Below are 16,683 nucleotides of genomic sequence, written 5' to 3' on the forward strand. Positions count from 1 at the left end.
TGCAGCTAGCACTACCCCCCCCCCCACCAAAGCAGTGGGTGGTGACGCCAGCGGGACACTCCCATCTACCCCACTCTGTTTCCAGAAGATTTGGAGGAAAAATACCACTTCAGAGCACTTGACCTACTTGAGAGGATTTTAATTAGTGGACAGCAAAGTATAAACAAGGCGGACAGTGACGCGATAGTTAACAGCAGCTCCTCCAGGCTTCTGTGTTTGGAGAGGTCATGGCTAGTTAATGGGTGGCAAAGCTGTACGTGCTGTAGAACAGATGAAAAGAAGAAGCACACCCACCCGCCTGCCTGCAAGTATGCTGGCCCTGTATCCAACATTCGGGAAGCAGCTGGGTGGAAACCAGGGATACGCACAGCCACCAAACCAATGGACTGGGGGTTTGACCTGGAAAGAAGCAAAGGATCGGCAGAGCGTATATGGCAGGGGTGGGAGTCATTTGCATCCCCAGATGGAAGCTGGTTCCTTCATGTTTTCCAGCAGTGTCTACCCTAAAGGGAAGGACACAACCTTCTCTTGCAGATGACCCAGCCATGGGGAAGCTGTGGCCTGTCAGCTGATGCTGGACTCCCATCAGCCAGCTTGGTCAGGCAAGATGGGAGTTGGGAGTCTAGCAGCTTCTGAAGAACCACAGGAGCCCTGCCCCTGTCAGACATACTACCCCCAATCATAACCCTGTGCAGGGACCCCCACCCCTGTGCAAAATCCACAAGGCCACCCACCTCCTGCCTGCACTCAAGCCCTATGCTCTGAAACAACCTCTACAAAGCCACCGCCTGCAGGAGGAAACGAGTCAAAGCAGCTGCTTGCTGAGGGCATGTATTCAAGAGTGGATTGCTATGGTTAAGTGCCAGGTCACCTCCTCAGCGCCACCCTTTTCTCTGAGTCACATATCTCTCGCTGCCTGAAAAATATGCAGCTGATAAAGGGACAGTCTGGACAGTCTGATCTGGGTCACAGTGCATGTCCCACATCTACGATGGCCTTCACAACGGTCGTATGAAGTGGAGATAGAGGCTTGCTGGGAAGCCTTCAAGGGTCAAATAGATGAGCACTTTCTCATCTTGTCCAGGCGGGGAGCAGAGCCTTCCCCACTGGAAGGTGGCAGGCAGGGAGGGAGGCTACATACACACCTGCCTGGAGGAGAGGGTGCTGAGGGGCATCTGGTCACATTGGCCTCTAATTAGGAATGTGCTGGGTGGGGGGAGATGACAGCAGAAGCACACAGACCCCCCCCCCCCGCTTGTAGGCTGGCCATCCGTCCTCCTGCTCAGGAGGTTTGTCTCTGCCCATTTCACGTTCCAATGCACCCTGGATCTAGGGATAAATAAATAACATGTGAGTCTCTCACAAGCGAAGGAGTAGACAGTGGGGTTAGTCCAGGCTGGTCAGTGGCAGGGCTAGGGTGGTCAGCAGGAAAAGGCCTCCCATATGGGACAGAACAGTCCAGATCGTGGGCAAGGGTGTGAGGCGGAGGAATGAAGGGGATGCCCAAGAAGGAAGATGGTGCCCAAGAAGGGAAGATGGTGTTACACAAGGCAGCTTCTGGCAGAGTTTGCCAGTCAGGCTTGGAGCCAGCTGCTTGCAGGACTCTCACAAGCCACGCCAGTCACGCCAAGGCTCCTTCCCACTCTTCCTCCTGCAGAGGGCCAGGGGAGGGCCAGGTGGAGACGGCTAGACCTGGGTGAGGGGCAGGAACTTCTGGTAGTAGCTCTTGGTGACGTCAATCATCAGCTCCTGTGTGCACTCGGGAAGTTCTCCAGAGAAGAGCCCTGGGGGTGAAGTGGAGTGTGAGCAGCCAGCCTGGCAATAAGGAACATCCTTTACTGTGCAGTCACTGTCCCACTTTGAGTAAGGCGCACACAGTGGCCTCCCCCCACCCCTTTTCCCCCATTTACCTGGGCAGCCTGCAAAGACGGTAAAAGGTGGGACCACTGTTTCTGGAGGCAAGACTGTGTTGTCAAGGATCTTGCAGCAGTCTTTGAGGACACACCGGCGACCCTAAAAAGGATGTGCCACAAGTCAGTTTGGAATTAGAACAGGCCCCAGGTTCCCACCCTTCCACCTGCCACTCATGCCCTGGACTTCCAGGCTTAAAGGGCCAGCAGGCAGCCCAATGCTCAACTGCATCCAAGTGGGTGGTTTTGTTCTTAACTGGCAATCTCACTAACTGCAGCACTACAGGACTTTACTTCTGAGTACTGCAGACGCTCCTTCATTGGAGGTTTTTAAACAGAGTTTGGATGGCTATCTGTCAAGGATTCTTTAGCTGTGATTCCTGTGTTGAAGGGGGTTGGACTAGGTGGCCCACAAGACTCCCTTGCAACTCTACAATTCTGTGTGTGGTTTGCAGCACTAATCTTGGGTAGGGAATCAGCCTCTGTGAAAAGATGGGCCCCCTTTGGCCTGATTCAGCAGGCCAGTCTTATGTTTTTCTGTACCACACTCTAGTTCAAGGGTGGGGAAACCATGCCTCCAAATCCATCAGTTCCAGCCAATGCAGCAGATGGTCAAGGCTAATGGGAACTACAGTATAGTCCAACTCCATCTGCAGGGACACAGCTCCCCCACTCCAGCTGAAGTTCCCATAGAACCTGCTTGAGCAGGTGAGCAAAACGTAGTGATTAACACCGGATCTTTTACTGTTCTGGCAAATGTGTGTTTTCACTTCAGACGCCTATGGGCTGCAGTTCCTGGGCATGAGAGGAGCCAAGTTGCTCAGGTCAGGACTTCCGGTTCGGCGCCAGCGCTAATGGCTGCTCCCTCTCCGAGCTCCGGAGAGAGGACGGCTCTGCGAGTTCGGGTCTGACCCGCTACGGCAAGCGGGGGACCCCTAAAATCACAGGAACGGAGCCTGTGAACAAGGAGATTCGGTGGGCACCTGAAGCGCCCCCCTTTACCGCAGAAAGAGCCTTTTTAAAGGCTCCGGAACGACAACGGGGAGCGCGGTGCTGAGAATCGCTACCCAGCCCGCAGGGTGAAGCCGCGTCGCCATTAGTGGAGAGCGCCGATTCCCTTCCTGAATAATCTGGACAAAAAAGACCCGTGAGTAAGATTGAACCTCTATTCGTGCCAAAACTACTTGAAATTAGGCTGAAAACGGGAAAGGCGAAAATTAAGGAAGTCTGCCTTCCCCCGACTGCATGACAATTAAAGCAACGAAAGTTACTGAGCTGCATCCGTATGGGATATTGTCTTTAACTGCTTGAATCCGACATTTGGACTTTGACTATCCCCTCTAGCTTGCAGGGCAGAGGGGAGGAATAAGTGACTTTATAAGCTGCATGACCAACTTAAAGGAAAGGGAACTCTCTGCAGCCTTCAACCTGGCACAAACTGCTATTAGAACAAAGGAACACTGAACTGACTTTAGACTCTTGTGAAAGTAACAAAGTGGAAGTCTCATTGCTTATTTGATACAAAGTTTTGGGACTTTGTGGACACAATATATCAGGGAAGGCTGGGACTTTATCTATTGGGAAAGTGTTGCAATATACATATAGAAGCCTCCCGATAAATTTGCTTTTTAAATACTCTTTGCCTTTGTTTGCGGACATCTTGATTTGCTCCCTCTAGAGGGTAAATTAAAAGTTGCTACGCTTTGGGACAGTGGAATTTTCCTTTAGGAGAAGGCTCTCGTGGGAAACGACCTTGGGATATGAGTGGCCCAGCAGATGAGATAAGCACGAGAGCCAAGACAAGGCAATATCAACAACAGCTACAGCAACACAAGAAAAGAGGCTCGATCTCAGGCATAACTCCTACAGTGACAACAGGACAAGAAAAAGGTACAGCAGTCTCCATGGATGCAGTGTCGCAAGCCCTTCTTAAGATAAACCAGTCTCTGGAGAATCTAACAAAGCAGACGGCAGAAAATACCAAGAAATTGACAGAGAATTCACAGAAATTGACAGATTTAACAACAAGACTTGACCTGAATACAGAATCAATAAACAGGCTTACGCAAGAAAATTCTGCCACACGCCAAATTGCGGAGGAAGCCAGAACTATTGCTGGAGAGACCCAGGAAAAATTAGAACCGATTGCCAGGAAGGTCTATGACCACGACGCAACTCTGGCATTGTGGGAACTACAAAGAAAAGAAAGGAATTTGAAATTACGATCAATTCCAGAGGACGAAGGAGACAATCTTACGGACTTTTTAACGAAAGAGTTTGCTGATTCCTGGGAAGATCTAGAGGAAGACGAATTTAAAATCACAACAGCATTTAGACTGGGCAGAAGACAGAACAGAAAGGCGCCGAGAGACTGTCTGATTACCTTGAGATCGAAGGAGGAAAGAGACAAAATTCTAAGACTGCACTTTGAAAAGGCCTTACAAATTGGGAACTCACCGATACAGATCTTTAAAGACATTCCTAAACATATTTTGGACTTGAGAGCTTCTTATAAGGATTTGGTCTACCTGTTGAAGAAGAACACCATTCTCTTCAGGTGGGAATTTCCACAGGGACTGTCTTTTGACTATAGGGGGAAGAAGGTGAAAATAAAGACGATACAGGATAAAGACAGGCTCCTGCAAAGAAATCAAGAAGACTTACAGAAAGGAACTGTAGACCCAATTGCTGAGCAAAAGAGTGTAATAGACATCCTGAACCTTTCGTTTGGACAGAACCTTCCACCACCAACAGAGGAGGAACAACAACTGGGAGCTGTTGGAGGAATACCAGAAAAATAACAAGATGGCCCTGCAATTCCTTAGCTGGAATTGTAATGGGATGAACAGTCCTTTGAAGAGACGACAAATATTCCATATTTTGTACAGAGAACAACTGGACTTGATTTGCTTACAGGAAACTCATATAACTAGAGCACACAGGAGACTGCTTATGAATAAAAAATTGGGACAAGAATTTATTTCGTCGGACAAAGTGAAAAAAAGAGGAGTTGTGATTTATGTAAAAGAGAAGTGGGCTCCAAAAATGATGTTCAAAGATGAACAAGGAAGATATTTAGCGGTGGAGATTCAGGTACAAGGAGAAAAATTTTTGATAATTGGGATCTATGCGCCAAATGAAGGTAAAGCAGAATTCTTCAAAAAACTCCATGAAACTTTGACGGATTATTTGGAATACAATATGATAATCATGGGAGATATGAATGGTGTAGTTTCTACAAACATGGACAAGACACAAAGACTGACACTTACTAAAGAAGGGAGACTCCCGAAGACTTTCTTCGAAATGACTGAAAATATGGATTTAATAGACATTTGGAGAACAAGGAACCCTCTTGAAAGAGAGGGAACCTTTTTCTCCCATGCAAAGATGACCTGGACCAGAATCGACCAAATATGGGTTACTAGTGGAATGGCTCCGAAGATTAAGAAGGTAGAAATCTGCCCAAAAGCCTGTTCCGACCATAACGCCGTGAAGATGGAAATGAAATTTACAACAACTGGTCAGTTTAGATGGAGAATGAATGACACCCTATTTCGAGATAGAGAGATCCACATGAAGGCCCAAAAAACTCTAAAGGACTATTTTGAAATCAATCTAAAGGGTGATGTGGAAAAAAGAGTGATCTGGGACGCAAGTAAAGCTGTGATGCGAGGATTTTTGATTCAACAAAATTTAATAAAGAAGAGAAAACAGAATGAGAAAAAGGAAAAAATTTTGGAAAAGATAAAAGAAGGAGAGAAAAAATTAAGATCAAAACCAAAGTCCCAGGAGATTTTGAGGGAGATTAAGTTGTATCAAACACAATATATGGAATTGATGAACCAAGAGATAGAATGGAAAATAAAGCAAATGAAACAAAAGACATTTGAGTCGGCAGACAAATGTGGTAAACTTCTGGCATGGCAACTTAAGAAAAGACAGAAATTAAATACAGTCACAAGTCTAGAAGTGGATGGAAAAAATATATCTAAACCCAACGAGATAAGAAATTGTTTTGTGAGTTATTTTAAAAAACTTTATTCCCAAGGATTACAAAATGAAGAGGACATAGATAAATTCCTTAATAAATATGGATTACAAAAAATCTCTCATCATAGCAAGGTGGAGCTAAACCAGAGAATAACAGAACAAGAGATAGAGGGTGCCATTCAGGACATGCAATTGGGCAAATCTCCAGGGCCAGACGGACTGACTTCCAGATATTACAAATCTTTAAAGGAATGGCTGATACAACCGTTAAAGGAAGTTTGTAACGAGATTTTAGAGGGAAAAAAGGCACCCGAATCGTGGAAAGAAGCATATATCTCACTCATACCAAAGACAGAGACTGAAAAGACTCAACTGAAGAACTACCGCCCAATTTCGTTACTGAATGTGGATTACAAAATTTTTGCAGACATTTTAGCAAAAAGATTTAAAAGAGTACTGATGGAGAAGATTCACAGAGACCAAGCAGGCTTTCTCCCAAAAAGACACCTCTCAGACAATGTTAGGAACATAATAGACATTTTGGAAAAGTTAGAGGTGAACATAAATACTAAAGCAGTTTTGATATTTGTGGATGCGGAGAAAGCCTTTGACAATATTTCGTGGAGTTTTATGAAAAAGAATCTTCATGGGATGGGGGTAGGACAAGGATTTGAGAATGGTATGGGTGCAATATATTCCGAACAAAAAGCTAAGTTGATTGTAAACAATGTAATAACTGAGGAACTTAAGATAGAAAAAGGAACACGACAGGGGTGCCCAATTTCCCCATTGCTTTTTATTTCGGTCCTGGAGGTGTTGCTGAACATGATTAGAGATGACCAGCAAGTTAAAGGTGTAAAGGTCGGAACCAAACACTATAAGTTAAGAGCGTTCGCAGATGACCTTGTATTGACCTTGCAGGAGCCAAACACTAGTACAAAAAGAGTGTTGGAAATAATCCAACAATTTGGGCAGGTAGCTGGATTTAAATTGAATAAACAAAAAACTAAAGTCTTAGGGAAAAACCTAACAGATATGGAAAAGAATAAGTTTCAAGAAGAGACAGGTCTGACGGTGGTTAAGAAGGTGAAATATCTAGGGGTTAATTTAACATCTAAAAACTTGAATCTGTATAAGGACAATTATGAAAAATGTTGGTCAGAAATTAAAAAAGATCTAGAAATATGGTCAAATTTGAGATTGTCAATGTTAGGCCGAATTGCAGTGATTAAGATGAATGTACTGCCTAGAATGTTATTTTTATTTCAAACTTTGCAGATTATTGACAAGATGGACTGTTTCAAGAGGTGGCAGAAAGACATTGCGAAATTTGTCTGGCAGGGCAAAAAGCCCAGAATAAAATATAAAATATTAACAGATGCAAAAGAAAGAGGGGGATTTGCCCTGCCGGACTTAAAATTGTACTATGAAGCAGCAGCATTCTGCTGGCTGAAAGAGTGGATGCTCCTCGAGAATACAGATATCTTGGACTTAGAAGGTTTCAATAATGCATTTGGCTGGCATGCATATCTATGGTATGACAAAATCAAAGTGCATAGTGCCTTTAAAAATCATATTGTAAGGAAAGCGTTGTTTAATGTTTGGATGAGATATAAAGATTTGTTGGAAAACAAAACCCCTAGATGGTTGTCACCCTTAGAGGCTAAGGCCCACAAGAAAGTTAATATGGAGGTCGGATGGCCAAAGTATTGTGAGATCTTAGAACAGGATGGAGAGAAACTGAAATTAAAGAGCCATGAAAAACTAAAACCCAAAGTACAAGATTGGCTCCACTATTATCAAATAATGGAGGTTTTCAAACAGGACAGGAAAATTGGCTTCCAGGTGGAAAAATCAAAACTTGAGACAGAATTGTTAGAACCCAATACTAAGAATTTGTCAAGAATGTATAACTTGCTGTTGAAATGGAATACACAAGACGAAACAGTTAAATCAGTTATGATTAAGTGGGCACAGGACATTGGTCATAATATTATGTCTGCTGACTGGGAAAGGTTGTGGAACACTGGTATTAAATTTACGGCATGTAGTGCTTTAAAGGAAAATGTGATGAAAATGGTCTATAGGTGGTACATGACCCCAGTTAAGCTAGCAAAAATTTACCATTTGCCTGATAACAAATGTTGGAAATGTAAGGAAACTGAAGGTACTTTTTATCATCTTTGGTGGACATGCCCGAAGATTAAGGCTTTCTGGGAGATGATATATAATGAAATGAAAAAGGTATTTAAATATACCTTCCTTAAGAAACCAGAGGCCTTTCTCTTGGGCATTGTCGGCCAACTGGTGCCAAAAAAGGATAGAACTTTTTTCATGTATGCAACAACAGCAGCAAGAATACTGATCGCAAAGTATTGGAAGACACAAGATTTACCCACCTTGGAAGAATGGCAGATGAAAGTGATTGACTATATGACATTGGCGGAAATGACAAGCAGAATTCGTGACCAGGGAAAGGAGACTGCGGAAGAAGATTGGAAGAAATTTAAGATTTATCTTAAGAACTATTATAAACTTGATGAAGCTTAGAATGTCGAGATTTTACAGAGAGAAAGGGTTGCAGTAATATAAGATCAGATTAAGAAAGGACTATGATGAATTAGGATGGGAAAAAACATTTATAAGTTGCTATAAAATTTGGACATGAGGATGCAGAAAGGGGAGGTATGGGGAAGTCCGAGGAAAGAAGTCTATGAAAGGACATTTTGAAATTATATTTGTTTGTTTGTCTGTTTTTCTTTTATGTTTGTTTGTTATAAAAACTTTTGTAAAACTAATAAAAAATTTTTTTAAAAAAACAAGTTGCTCAGGTCAGGTGCCAAAGGCAGGTTCTGGGACAGTTAAGCGGGAGTCACGTCCCACACACTGCAGTCCCCGGACAGACAGAAGCTCTGTTCTCTCAGCAAATAAAAACCTAACAATGTTTGCTCAGGTGGGGATGTGGGAGAGATTCAGAGAGCTCTCGAGTTACCTCGTTCTGAAGTTTGTTGTTTGGTTTGGCTGCCAGAGAGGGGAATCATTCCCACCAGGAAGACTCCGTTGGGAGATCAGGACGTGCCCTCTCTTTAAAGAGACACAGAGAGTCCGCCCCACTTTTCAGGGAGATTGGAAGATTCATGACGGATAAAACTAAGTCGTTCTCCAAATGGCCCATAGTTAAACTTCCTCAAAACAGTGCATAGTTAAACTGTGGAACTCACTCGCACAGGAGGCAGTGATGGCCACCAACTTGGGTGTCTTCAAAAGAGGACTGTACAAATTCATGGAGGGGCGGCCTATCAATGGCTACTAGCCAGGATGACTATGCTCTGCCTCCACAGTTGGGAGACACAAGAGAGGAGAGGGCTCTTGTGCTCAGGTCCTACTTAAGTGTTTCCCATAACAGGCATCTGGTTGGCCATTGTGATAACAGGATGCTGGACTAGATGGGCTTCCTTTGGCCTGATCCAGCAGGCTCTTCTTGTGTCCAGGAAACATGCTCCCTCCTCAGGTATCTCCACACATGCCAAACCACAGTGGTATCTTGTTCAGGTAAGCTATCCTGGCTGTCCTCTTCACATTTCCCAGCAACAGCAAGGCTGACAAACCAGGGGCTCTGAACTGGTGCCAACTCTGGGAACAAAGCGCTTATTCAGGGCAGCCCCCACAAGCAGCTGGCGCTTGAGCTCAGGCCACTTTGACAAAGAGGGCGCAGGCAGGAGAGATCCGATGCAATGCCCGTTGACAAAAGAGCAGGGGAGCCAAGTGGCATTTAAAGTGCAAACACTGAGTCACGCAGGACTTTTTTTAATACTAGGGCTGGATGGTGAAAGACAAAGGAGAAGGTTGCTACAATTGGGGCTTAGATTGATACACTCTCCTGGGATCTCTCGACAGGCACTCAGGCAAGTTGTCAACAGGTCCCATGGGTACAGCTTCACAGCTATATCGCTGCAGGATGGCCACCAACTTGGATGATGATGATGATGATGATGATTATACGGTGGAGTACAGGATCAGGTTTAAGGTGCTGGTTTTAACCTTTAAAGCCCTATACGGCCTAGGACCCTCGTACCTACGGGACCGCCTCTCCTGGTATGTCCCATGGAGGACCTTACGGTCTTCAAACAAAAACATCTCAGAGGTCCCAGGCCACAGAGAGATTAGGCTGACCTCGACCAGAGCCAGGGCTTTTTTGGCTCTGGCCCCGATCTGGTGGAATGCTCTGTCACAAGAGACTAGGGCCCTGCGGGACTTGACATCTTTCCGCAGGGCCTGCAAGACAGAGCTGTTCCACCAGGCCTTTGGCCAAGGCACAGCCTGACCCCCTCCTTCGGTAATCCTCATAGAACTCTAGCCCAATGGTTGCCATTAATCTGATTTGAACTGATTTTATACTGAACTGATTTTAGAATGTTGTATCATTTTACTGTTGTTAACCGCTCTGAGCCTGGCTTCGGCTGGGGAGGGCGGGATATAAATATTTATTAATTATTATTATTATTATTATTATTATTATTATTATTATTATTATTACACCGCCCATCTGGCTGGGCTTCCTCAGTTACTCTGGGTGGTTTCCAGAAAAATATAAATACAGTGGTACCTCGGGTTAAGTACTTAATTTGTTCCGGAGGTCCGTTCTTAACCTGAAACTGTTCTTAACCTGAAGCACCACTTTAGCTAATGGGCCTCCCGCTGCTGCCGCGCTGCCAGAGCACAATTTCTGTTCTCATCCTGAAGCAAAGTTCTTAACCCGAGATACTATTTCTGGGTTAGCGGAGTGTGTAACCTGAAGCGTATGTAACCTGAAGCGTATGTAACCCGAGGTACCACTGTAATAATAAAATGTCAGACATTAAAAACTTCCCTGAACAGGGCTGCCTTCAGATGTTTTCTAAAAGTTGTGCAATTCTTTATCTCCTTGACATCTGATGAGAGGGCTTTCCATAGGGAGGGTGCCACTGCCGAGAAGGCCCTTTAAAAGAGGGCTAGACAATATCATGGAGGAGAGGGCTCTCAGTGACTACCAGCCATGAGGGCTATGCTGTCCCGCCACACCTGGAAGCAGCAATGTTTCTGAATACCAGCTGGTGGAAACAACAGGAGGGGAGAGCTGCTCTTGCATTCTGCGTGCTGGTTTACCATAGGCAATTGCTCAGCTTCTGTGAGAACAGGATGCTGGATTAAATGGGCCACTGGACTGATCCAGCAGCAGACTCTTATGTTCTTACACTCAGCCATGGAAATTGTGTGTTATAAGCGTATGGGTGTATCTTTTATCGCTAACCACATTACACAGATATGATGCCTTTTTCTCTCAGACAAACTGTGTTTCTCTCACACACTGATGAATCATTGGATTGTACCCCATGTTAGCCTTATTCAGAGCAGACCCATTACCAGTCATGGACATTACAGTACTAACTTAGGTTCATTGATTTCAGTGGGTCTACCCTGAACAGGAGTTAGTTAGATACAGCCCCATGGCTGTTAATTGGGAATGGCTTCATTAAGTCTGTTCAGAAAGGGTTAGGTGCATAGAGAGGTTCTAACTGTCAGGGATGGAAGTTTTATGGATGTAGAATCTACTAGAATCTTCCTGAACTTTCACAACAGAACAAGCTTGCAGCTGCATTTATCTCGTCAAGGTCGTTGCCTCAGTGGGAGATACATACTCCAGCCTGCTGGGCATTTTATCTTTTGTCCTTCATCCTGCTCTTTACTTTTGTTTCCATATATATTGCGTGATTTTGCTTCTGTAACTGGATGCATTTTGGAGCAAAGATTTTGCCTTACTGGGAATCTAGTAAGTTCCTGTATGAATTTAAGCCTCAGTAAAACTCATACTGAAGAATCCTGCTTCCTGTGTGTGCACTTTTCTCTGATCTCTACAAGGAGTGGACTCTGCTGGGGTTTTTTACCCATATCCTGGGGTTGCTCAGGCATGAAGACAGCGGGTGACTGGATTTGGCCATCAGCCCTATCACTGGCATGCAGCTCATCCTGTACAGTGCAGAAACTATGCACACATATTCACTCAATAACTTTTTCATAAGAACATAGGATGCTGCCCTATACTGAATCAGGCCCTTGGTCCATCTAGCTCAGTATTGTCAACACTGACGGGAAGTAATGGTTCTCTATGGTTTCAGGCAGAGATCTCTCTCAGCCCTACTTGGAGATGCTACTGAGGATTGAACCTGGGACCTTCTGCATGCAATGCAGATGCTATACCAACGAGCTATGGCCCTTTCCCAACGCTCAGTGGCAGAACATCTGCATTGCATACAGAAGTTGGGGCCTGCTTCTCAGTTCCCTTGGTCTGAAGTTGCGTCCACTCCCCACAACACAAAAAGAACTGCACAGACCAAACTCCTGCTGCTGTCCCAGGTGGAGCTCTGCTAGGTGAGCAGCAGAAATCTCTTGACAGGCCTGCCAAACCACAGCCCTTCCCATTGCCATGACCCCACCCTCCTGCCATTAGCTGTTGCAGACAAGAGGGGAACACAGCAGCTGGGACTGGAGTTTGGCAGCCACAGCAAGCAGCTGACCAGGAGCAGAAGGCTCCACTCCACAAGTTGAAATCTCTGGCATATGAATGGGTCTCAGCTTCCGCCTGCCTCCCCAGCCAAACACGGACATGGCCAGGAAGTTCCATTTGAATGGGTGCATGCGTGGATCTTGAACTGTGGTGTAATCTGCTTAGGCATCCAGGCTTACAAGAGCCTCAGGGTGAACTAGAGAGCCCGTGTGGTGTAGAGGTTGCTGTCAGACTAGGACCTAGGACCTGGAAGGGTTCAAATCCCCACTCAGCTAAATTCACTGGGGGACCTTGGGCCGGTGACTGCCTAAGCTACCTCCCCGGTGTTGTTGTGAGGATAAAACAAGGTAGAGGAGAATGATGTAGTCGACCTTGAGCTCCTTGGAGGAAAGGCGGCATATAAATGCAGTAAATAAATAAAACTTGATTCTGAGCCAAATAAATACCCTGGCTGGTTGCCCACAGGCATCTGGTTGGCCACTATGAGAACACGATGCTTGACTAGATGAGCCCCCTTTGACCTGGTCCAGCAGGCTCTTCTTAGGTTCTTTTGACCCCCGTGCAACTGCCTGAAATTAAGTGGGGCTGTTATGCTACATAGACTTTGCAGGATGCCCAAGGGGAGCCACACTTACAATGACGCAGTTCTTGCCTATGTGGACATAGGAGCCGATCTGAGCCGCATTGACGACGCAGTCCTCCTCAATGAAAACGTGGTCACCGATGTGCAGAGGGAAAAATGCAACCCTGAAGAAGAAATATACATGTGTGTTGGGGGGGGGCATATTTATAGCCAGCAACACCTACCCCACCAAAAATAAAATAAAATCAATTCACTGAAGCCCTAGAACAATAACAAATTTGGTGAGGATGACTTGCAAAGCTTGATCAAACAACATGCAGCATGCCCAGGAGCTACCAACGCCCAAGTGGGATTGGCAAGGAAGAACACAAAGATTTCCTGGATCCCCCCCTCCGAATTCCTCACAGTTGGCAACCTCCAAGCAAAGCTCTTCCGCTCTGCCCGTCCTTAGGTTTTGGCTGCAGCCATGTCAAGAAGCAGATGTAAGGCAGTACACCAGCCCCACAATGTCTAGGGATGCTGTCTTTTGGCTAGAGGTCTCCTTCCAGTTCCACTGAGACAGCAATCACCCTCTCAGCCAAGTCTCCACCTCCAAGTATGTGGGATCCTTAATCCCCCCAGGCTCATCATCACCAGGAAAGGTCCCATGCACTCTTTGAACAATTATATTGAGTGAGGAAGTAGATTCAGCTGGTGGGACTGGTAATCTCCCCCACCAACCATGGGTCAAGTTTGACAGCTGGGAGGGGCCGCTCGTCTGTCAATGGCATGGCATCATGACTGAAATCAAACCATGTGGGTGAGCAAACACAGCACTATGCAAGCCCTGATGAGCAGCTGGCTGCTGGGGCTTTGCTGGAGCTATCCAACTATAGATATGTAGGCTAAAAAATGGTATACACTCTTCTCTTCTCAAATTCATGTATCTAAAAATGGAACAAAACAATGGAGCCATGCAGCATGGGTCACCTTCACTAACCCCCACAATTTTGAAACTGGGATGTGTACGTGATGATTTCTCAATCATCTCCTATGGATAGTTGTCACTTCTGCCAAAGGATATTCCAAGTGGGGTTGGGGGGAGATATCAAAAGGAATTGAGCAGTGGGATTATCAGTCTAGATGATTGTATGTTTATTAAGGAACCCAGCTCCTTGAACTCAAAACTCAGCACTACCCTGTTTCAAGGAAGCCCTCCCACCTTGTCCCAAGCAACTCCTACCCCTTGCTGAATTTCTTGAAAGGTGGACGGATGACACTTCGGCTTTTGACCACGCAGTGGCGCCCAACTCTCACATTGGCCAAGTCCCCTCGGATGATGCAGTCGTTCATGACAATTGTCTGAATGGGAAAGAAGAGAATTACTGCAGTTTTGGAGGTTTCTCAAAGCAGGACGGCATTCTGATGGGACCCTGAGAAACATGCAAATAAGATGGGCTTCATGTAAATGTGAACAACACACTAAATGGTTCGTCTTCCTTGGTTGCTGTAAGAACCACTCCCAGATGCAGCCAGTGTCAAGATTATCTTTTATTTATTTTAGTATTTTTATACTGCATTAAAGAGTCTCCCTAGATGGTTCACAATTAAAAAAAATAGAAACAATTTAAAACATAAATTTAGGAAATGGCTTTGAAAATGATGAGAGCAGTAAAAGGAAGGAAGTAGAAGGAAGAAAGGTATTTTGCAGTTTGCTGTAGCTTGGTCAATGTAAATAAGCAATCAACACACTTGAAGGGGCCCACCTCAAGAGCCCCCTTGCCTCTTAGTACTCTCCAGGTTATCCCATTGCCCCCCCCTCAGGGAGCAGTACCACTCACTTTGGGAATCACTGGCCTACCTGAACAAGAGGTTTTATTTCCCACCCTTTGAATCTATCAGTAGGCCATGAACTGTTCACTGCACTTACAATCCCTTCCTACCCTGTCCCATAGGCAGCCTCTGGAGTTCAAGGGCCTCTCACCTTGCCATTGAGCACGATGTTCTGGCTTCCACACAGCACAGACTGCCTGCTCACTTTGTTCCCAGATGCCTAAAGAGATAGAGAAAGGCAGAAATGATTAGCAAAAACAAAGCTCTTGGAGAAGGTACTTGGGCGAGAGCCCTGCGGTCTTTGCAATATGGGTGGGAGCACCAAACGGCCATAGTTATCTGTAACCCAATGGCCTCCAGATTAACTACCATAATGTTACATGGGGGGTGCATGCCTCTAAGTATTTCTCAAACTTCAAGGGTGAATGGGTGTGTTTCATTTGATATGATAATTAAGTGCTGTTGTGCTATTATTTTATTATTTCACTGTGCATTCAAAAAAATTCTTAGCAGCTTTGCATGAACACAACAATAGCACATAAGTTCATAGGAAGCTGCCTTATACCCAGTCAGATTAATTGTCCCACCTCCCTCAGCACTGACTGGCAACAGCTCTCTATTTAGCCACCCCAAGGAAGCTGAGAATTGAACCTGGGGGTTTTGCATGTAAGCCAGGGACTGACCAATGAATTATAACAGCCCTCCTCCTGTTCATGGTAACTGGTTATTAATTGGGAAGAGCCAATGGAAACACACGTTGCCGGTACTGAAACTGCTTCACTAGGTGTTGGTTAGTTTCCAAATAGCCATTTCTATTACCTTTTCAGCAACCAGGTGCCCTCCTGATGCTTTGGAGTACAAAACACCCAGAGGGCACCAGGCCAGGGAAGTCCGCTTCAAAGCCTTTGCCAGCTTAGGAGCCAGGGACCTAGAGGGCCACCTTAGTCCATGTACAGTGATCATGGCATAGGACTCTTCGCCGCATGCCCCCACCCTCTGAAGCTAAGTGGGATTGGGGGTTCAGGCACTAGCCAAAGGCCCTTCCAGACCTGACCATTACAACACGCACTCTGCTGCTATTATATTATTTAGACACTTTCCATGCTGCTTTTCAGGCAAAAAAATGGAAGCAGCCTTCCAGAGCGGCTTATATATCACTTTTAAAAAGGCGGCCCCGCCCGCAGCCTTAAATTTTTTTTAAAAAGACAAGGCACGCGAGGAGAAAAGGCGGGGAGGGAGGAGGAAACGAACGAATTGTGGCCTCCGCTCTGCCTCCATACGTTTCATGCATTATTCTGAGGTGAGCGCCCTGGCATGGCGTGCTTCTCCCACTCCCACAGGCCTGGTTCCCGGGTAAAGAGGACTAGCGCCTTGACTCGACACGCACCGTCTCGATGTACTCGGACTTGTTGTAGAGCATTTCGCTCAGCTCCATCGCGAAGCCCCCGCGTCACACCCAGAGCGGCTCCCCGACTCTATTGTCCCCGCGGGGCTACCGTACAAACGTCCCACTTCCGCCCTCCAGCGGGCCGTAGACTTTGCAGCCTATCAGCACAGACCTTCCCGGAGGCCTCCAAACACTGCCAGCCAATGACTGAAGACGAAAGTGACGTGAATACGTTTACTTCCGGTTTCTGTTTGAAACAAGGCTACTCCCCCCTCCCTTGCCTTATTCTCCATGGTGCCCTTTCTTCTTTCAATATTCGGCTCTGACTAGAGACATCCCTTTGTTGGGCATGCTCTGGCGTCGCAGCTGCGGAGAATAAAGCGCAATATTAAGTGGGTGGGTGACAGCCGCTCTACCTTCCGTCTCTATGGGCCGCTCTACCTTCCGTCTCTAT

At 45.8% G+C, this 16,683-nt stretch overlaps 1 protein-coding gene across 1 annotated transcript; it reads right to left on the reverse strand.

The window, feature by feature from the left end:
* Nucleotides 1-118: 118 nt before the first annotated feature.
* DCTN5 (dynactin subunit 5) lies at nt 119-16,387 on the reverse strand. Its single transcript, XM_082199411.1, has 6 exons — nt 16,230-16,387; nt 14,994-15,062; nt 14,253-14,371; nt 13,083-13,194; nt 1,911-2,013; nt 119-1,784 (listed from the first exon to the last, which is right to left on the reverse strand). Exons 1-6 carry the CDS (start codon nt 16,275-16,277, stop codon nt 1,687-1,689), a joined length of 549 nt encoding a protein of 182 aa, XP_082055537.1. The 5' UTR covers nt 16,278-16,387; the 3' UTR covers nt 119-1,686.
* Between the last annotated feature and the right edge of the window lie 296 nt (nt 16,388-16,683).

The sequence above is a fragment of the Podarcis vaucheri genome (assembly GCF_965113315.1).
Source record: "Podarcis vaucheri genome assembly, chromosome: 14".
Lineage (NCBI taxonomy): Eukaryota > Metazoa > Chordata > Lepidosauria > Squamata > Lacertidae > Podarcis > Podarcis vaucheri.

Bases quoted from the DNA above. Each gene is read 5' to 3' on its own strand.
- DCTN5 (XM_082199411.1), bottom strand. From the start codon at position 16,277: ATGGAGCTGAGCGAAATGCTCTACAACAAGTCCGAGTACATCGAGACG. The intron at 15,063-16,229 runs GTGCGTGTCGAG...CTATCTCTTTAG, and splicing joins AGTCCGAGTACATCGAGACG to GCATCTGGGAACAAAGTGAG. The intron at 2,014-13,082 runs GTAAGTGTGGCT...CATCCTTTTTAG, and splicing joins TAGGCAAGAACTGCGTCATT to GGTCGCCGGTGTGTCCTCAA.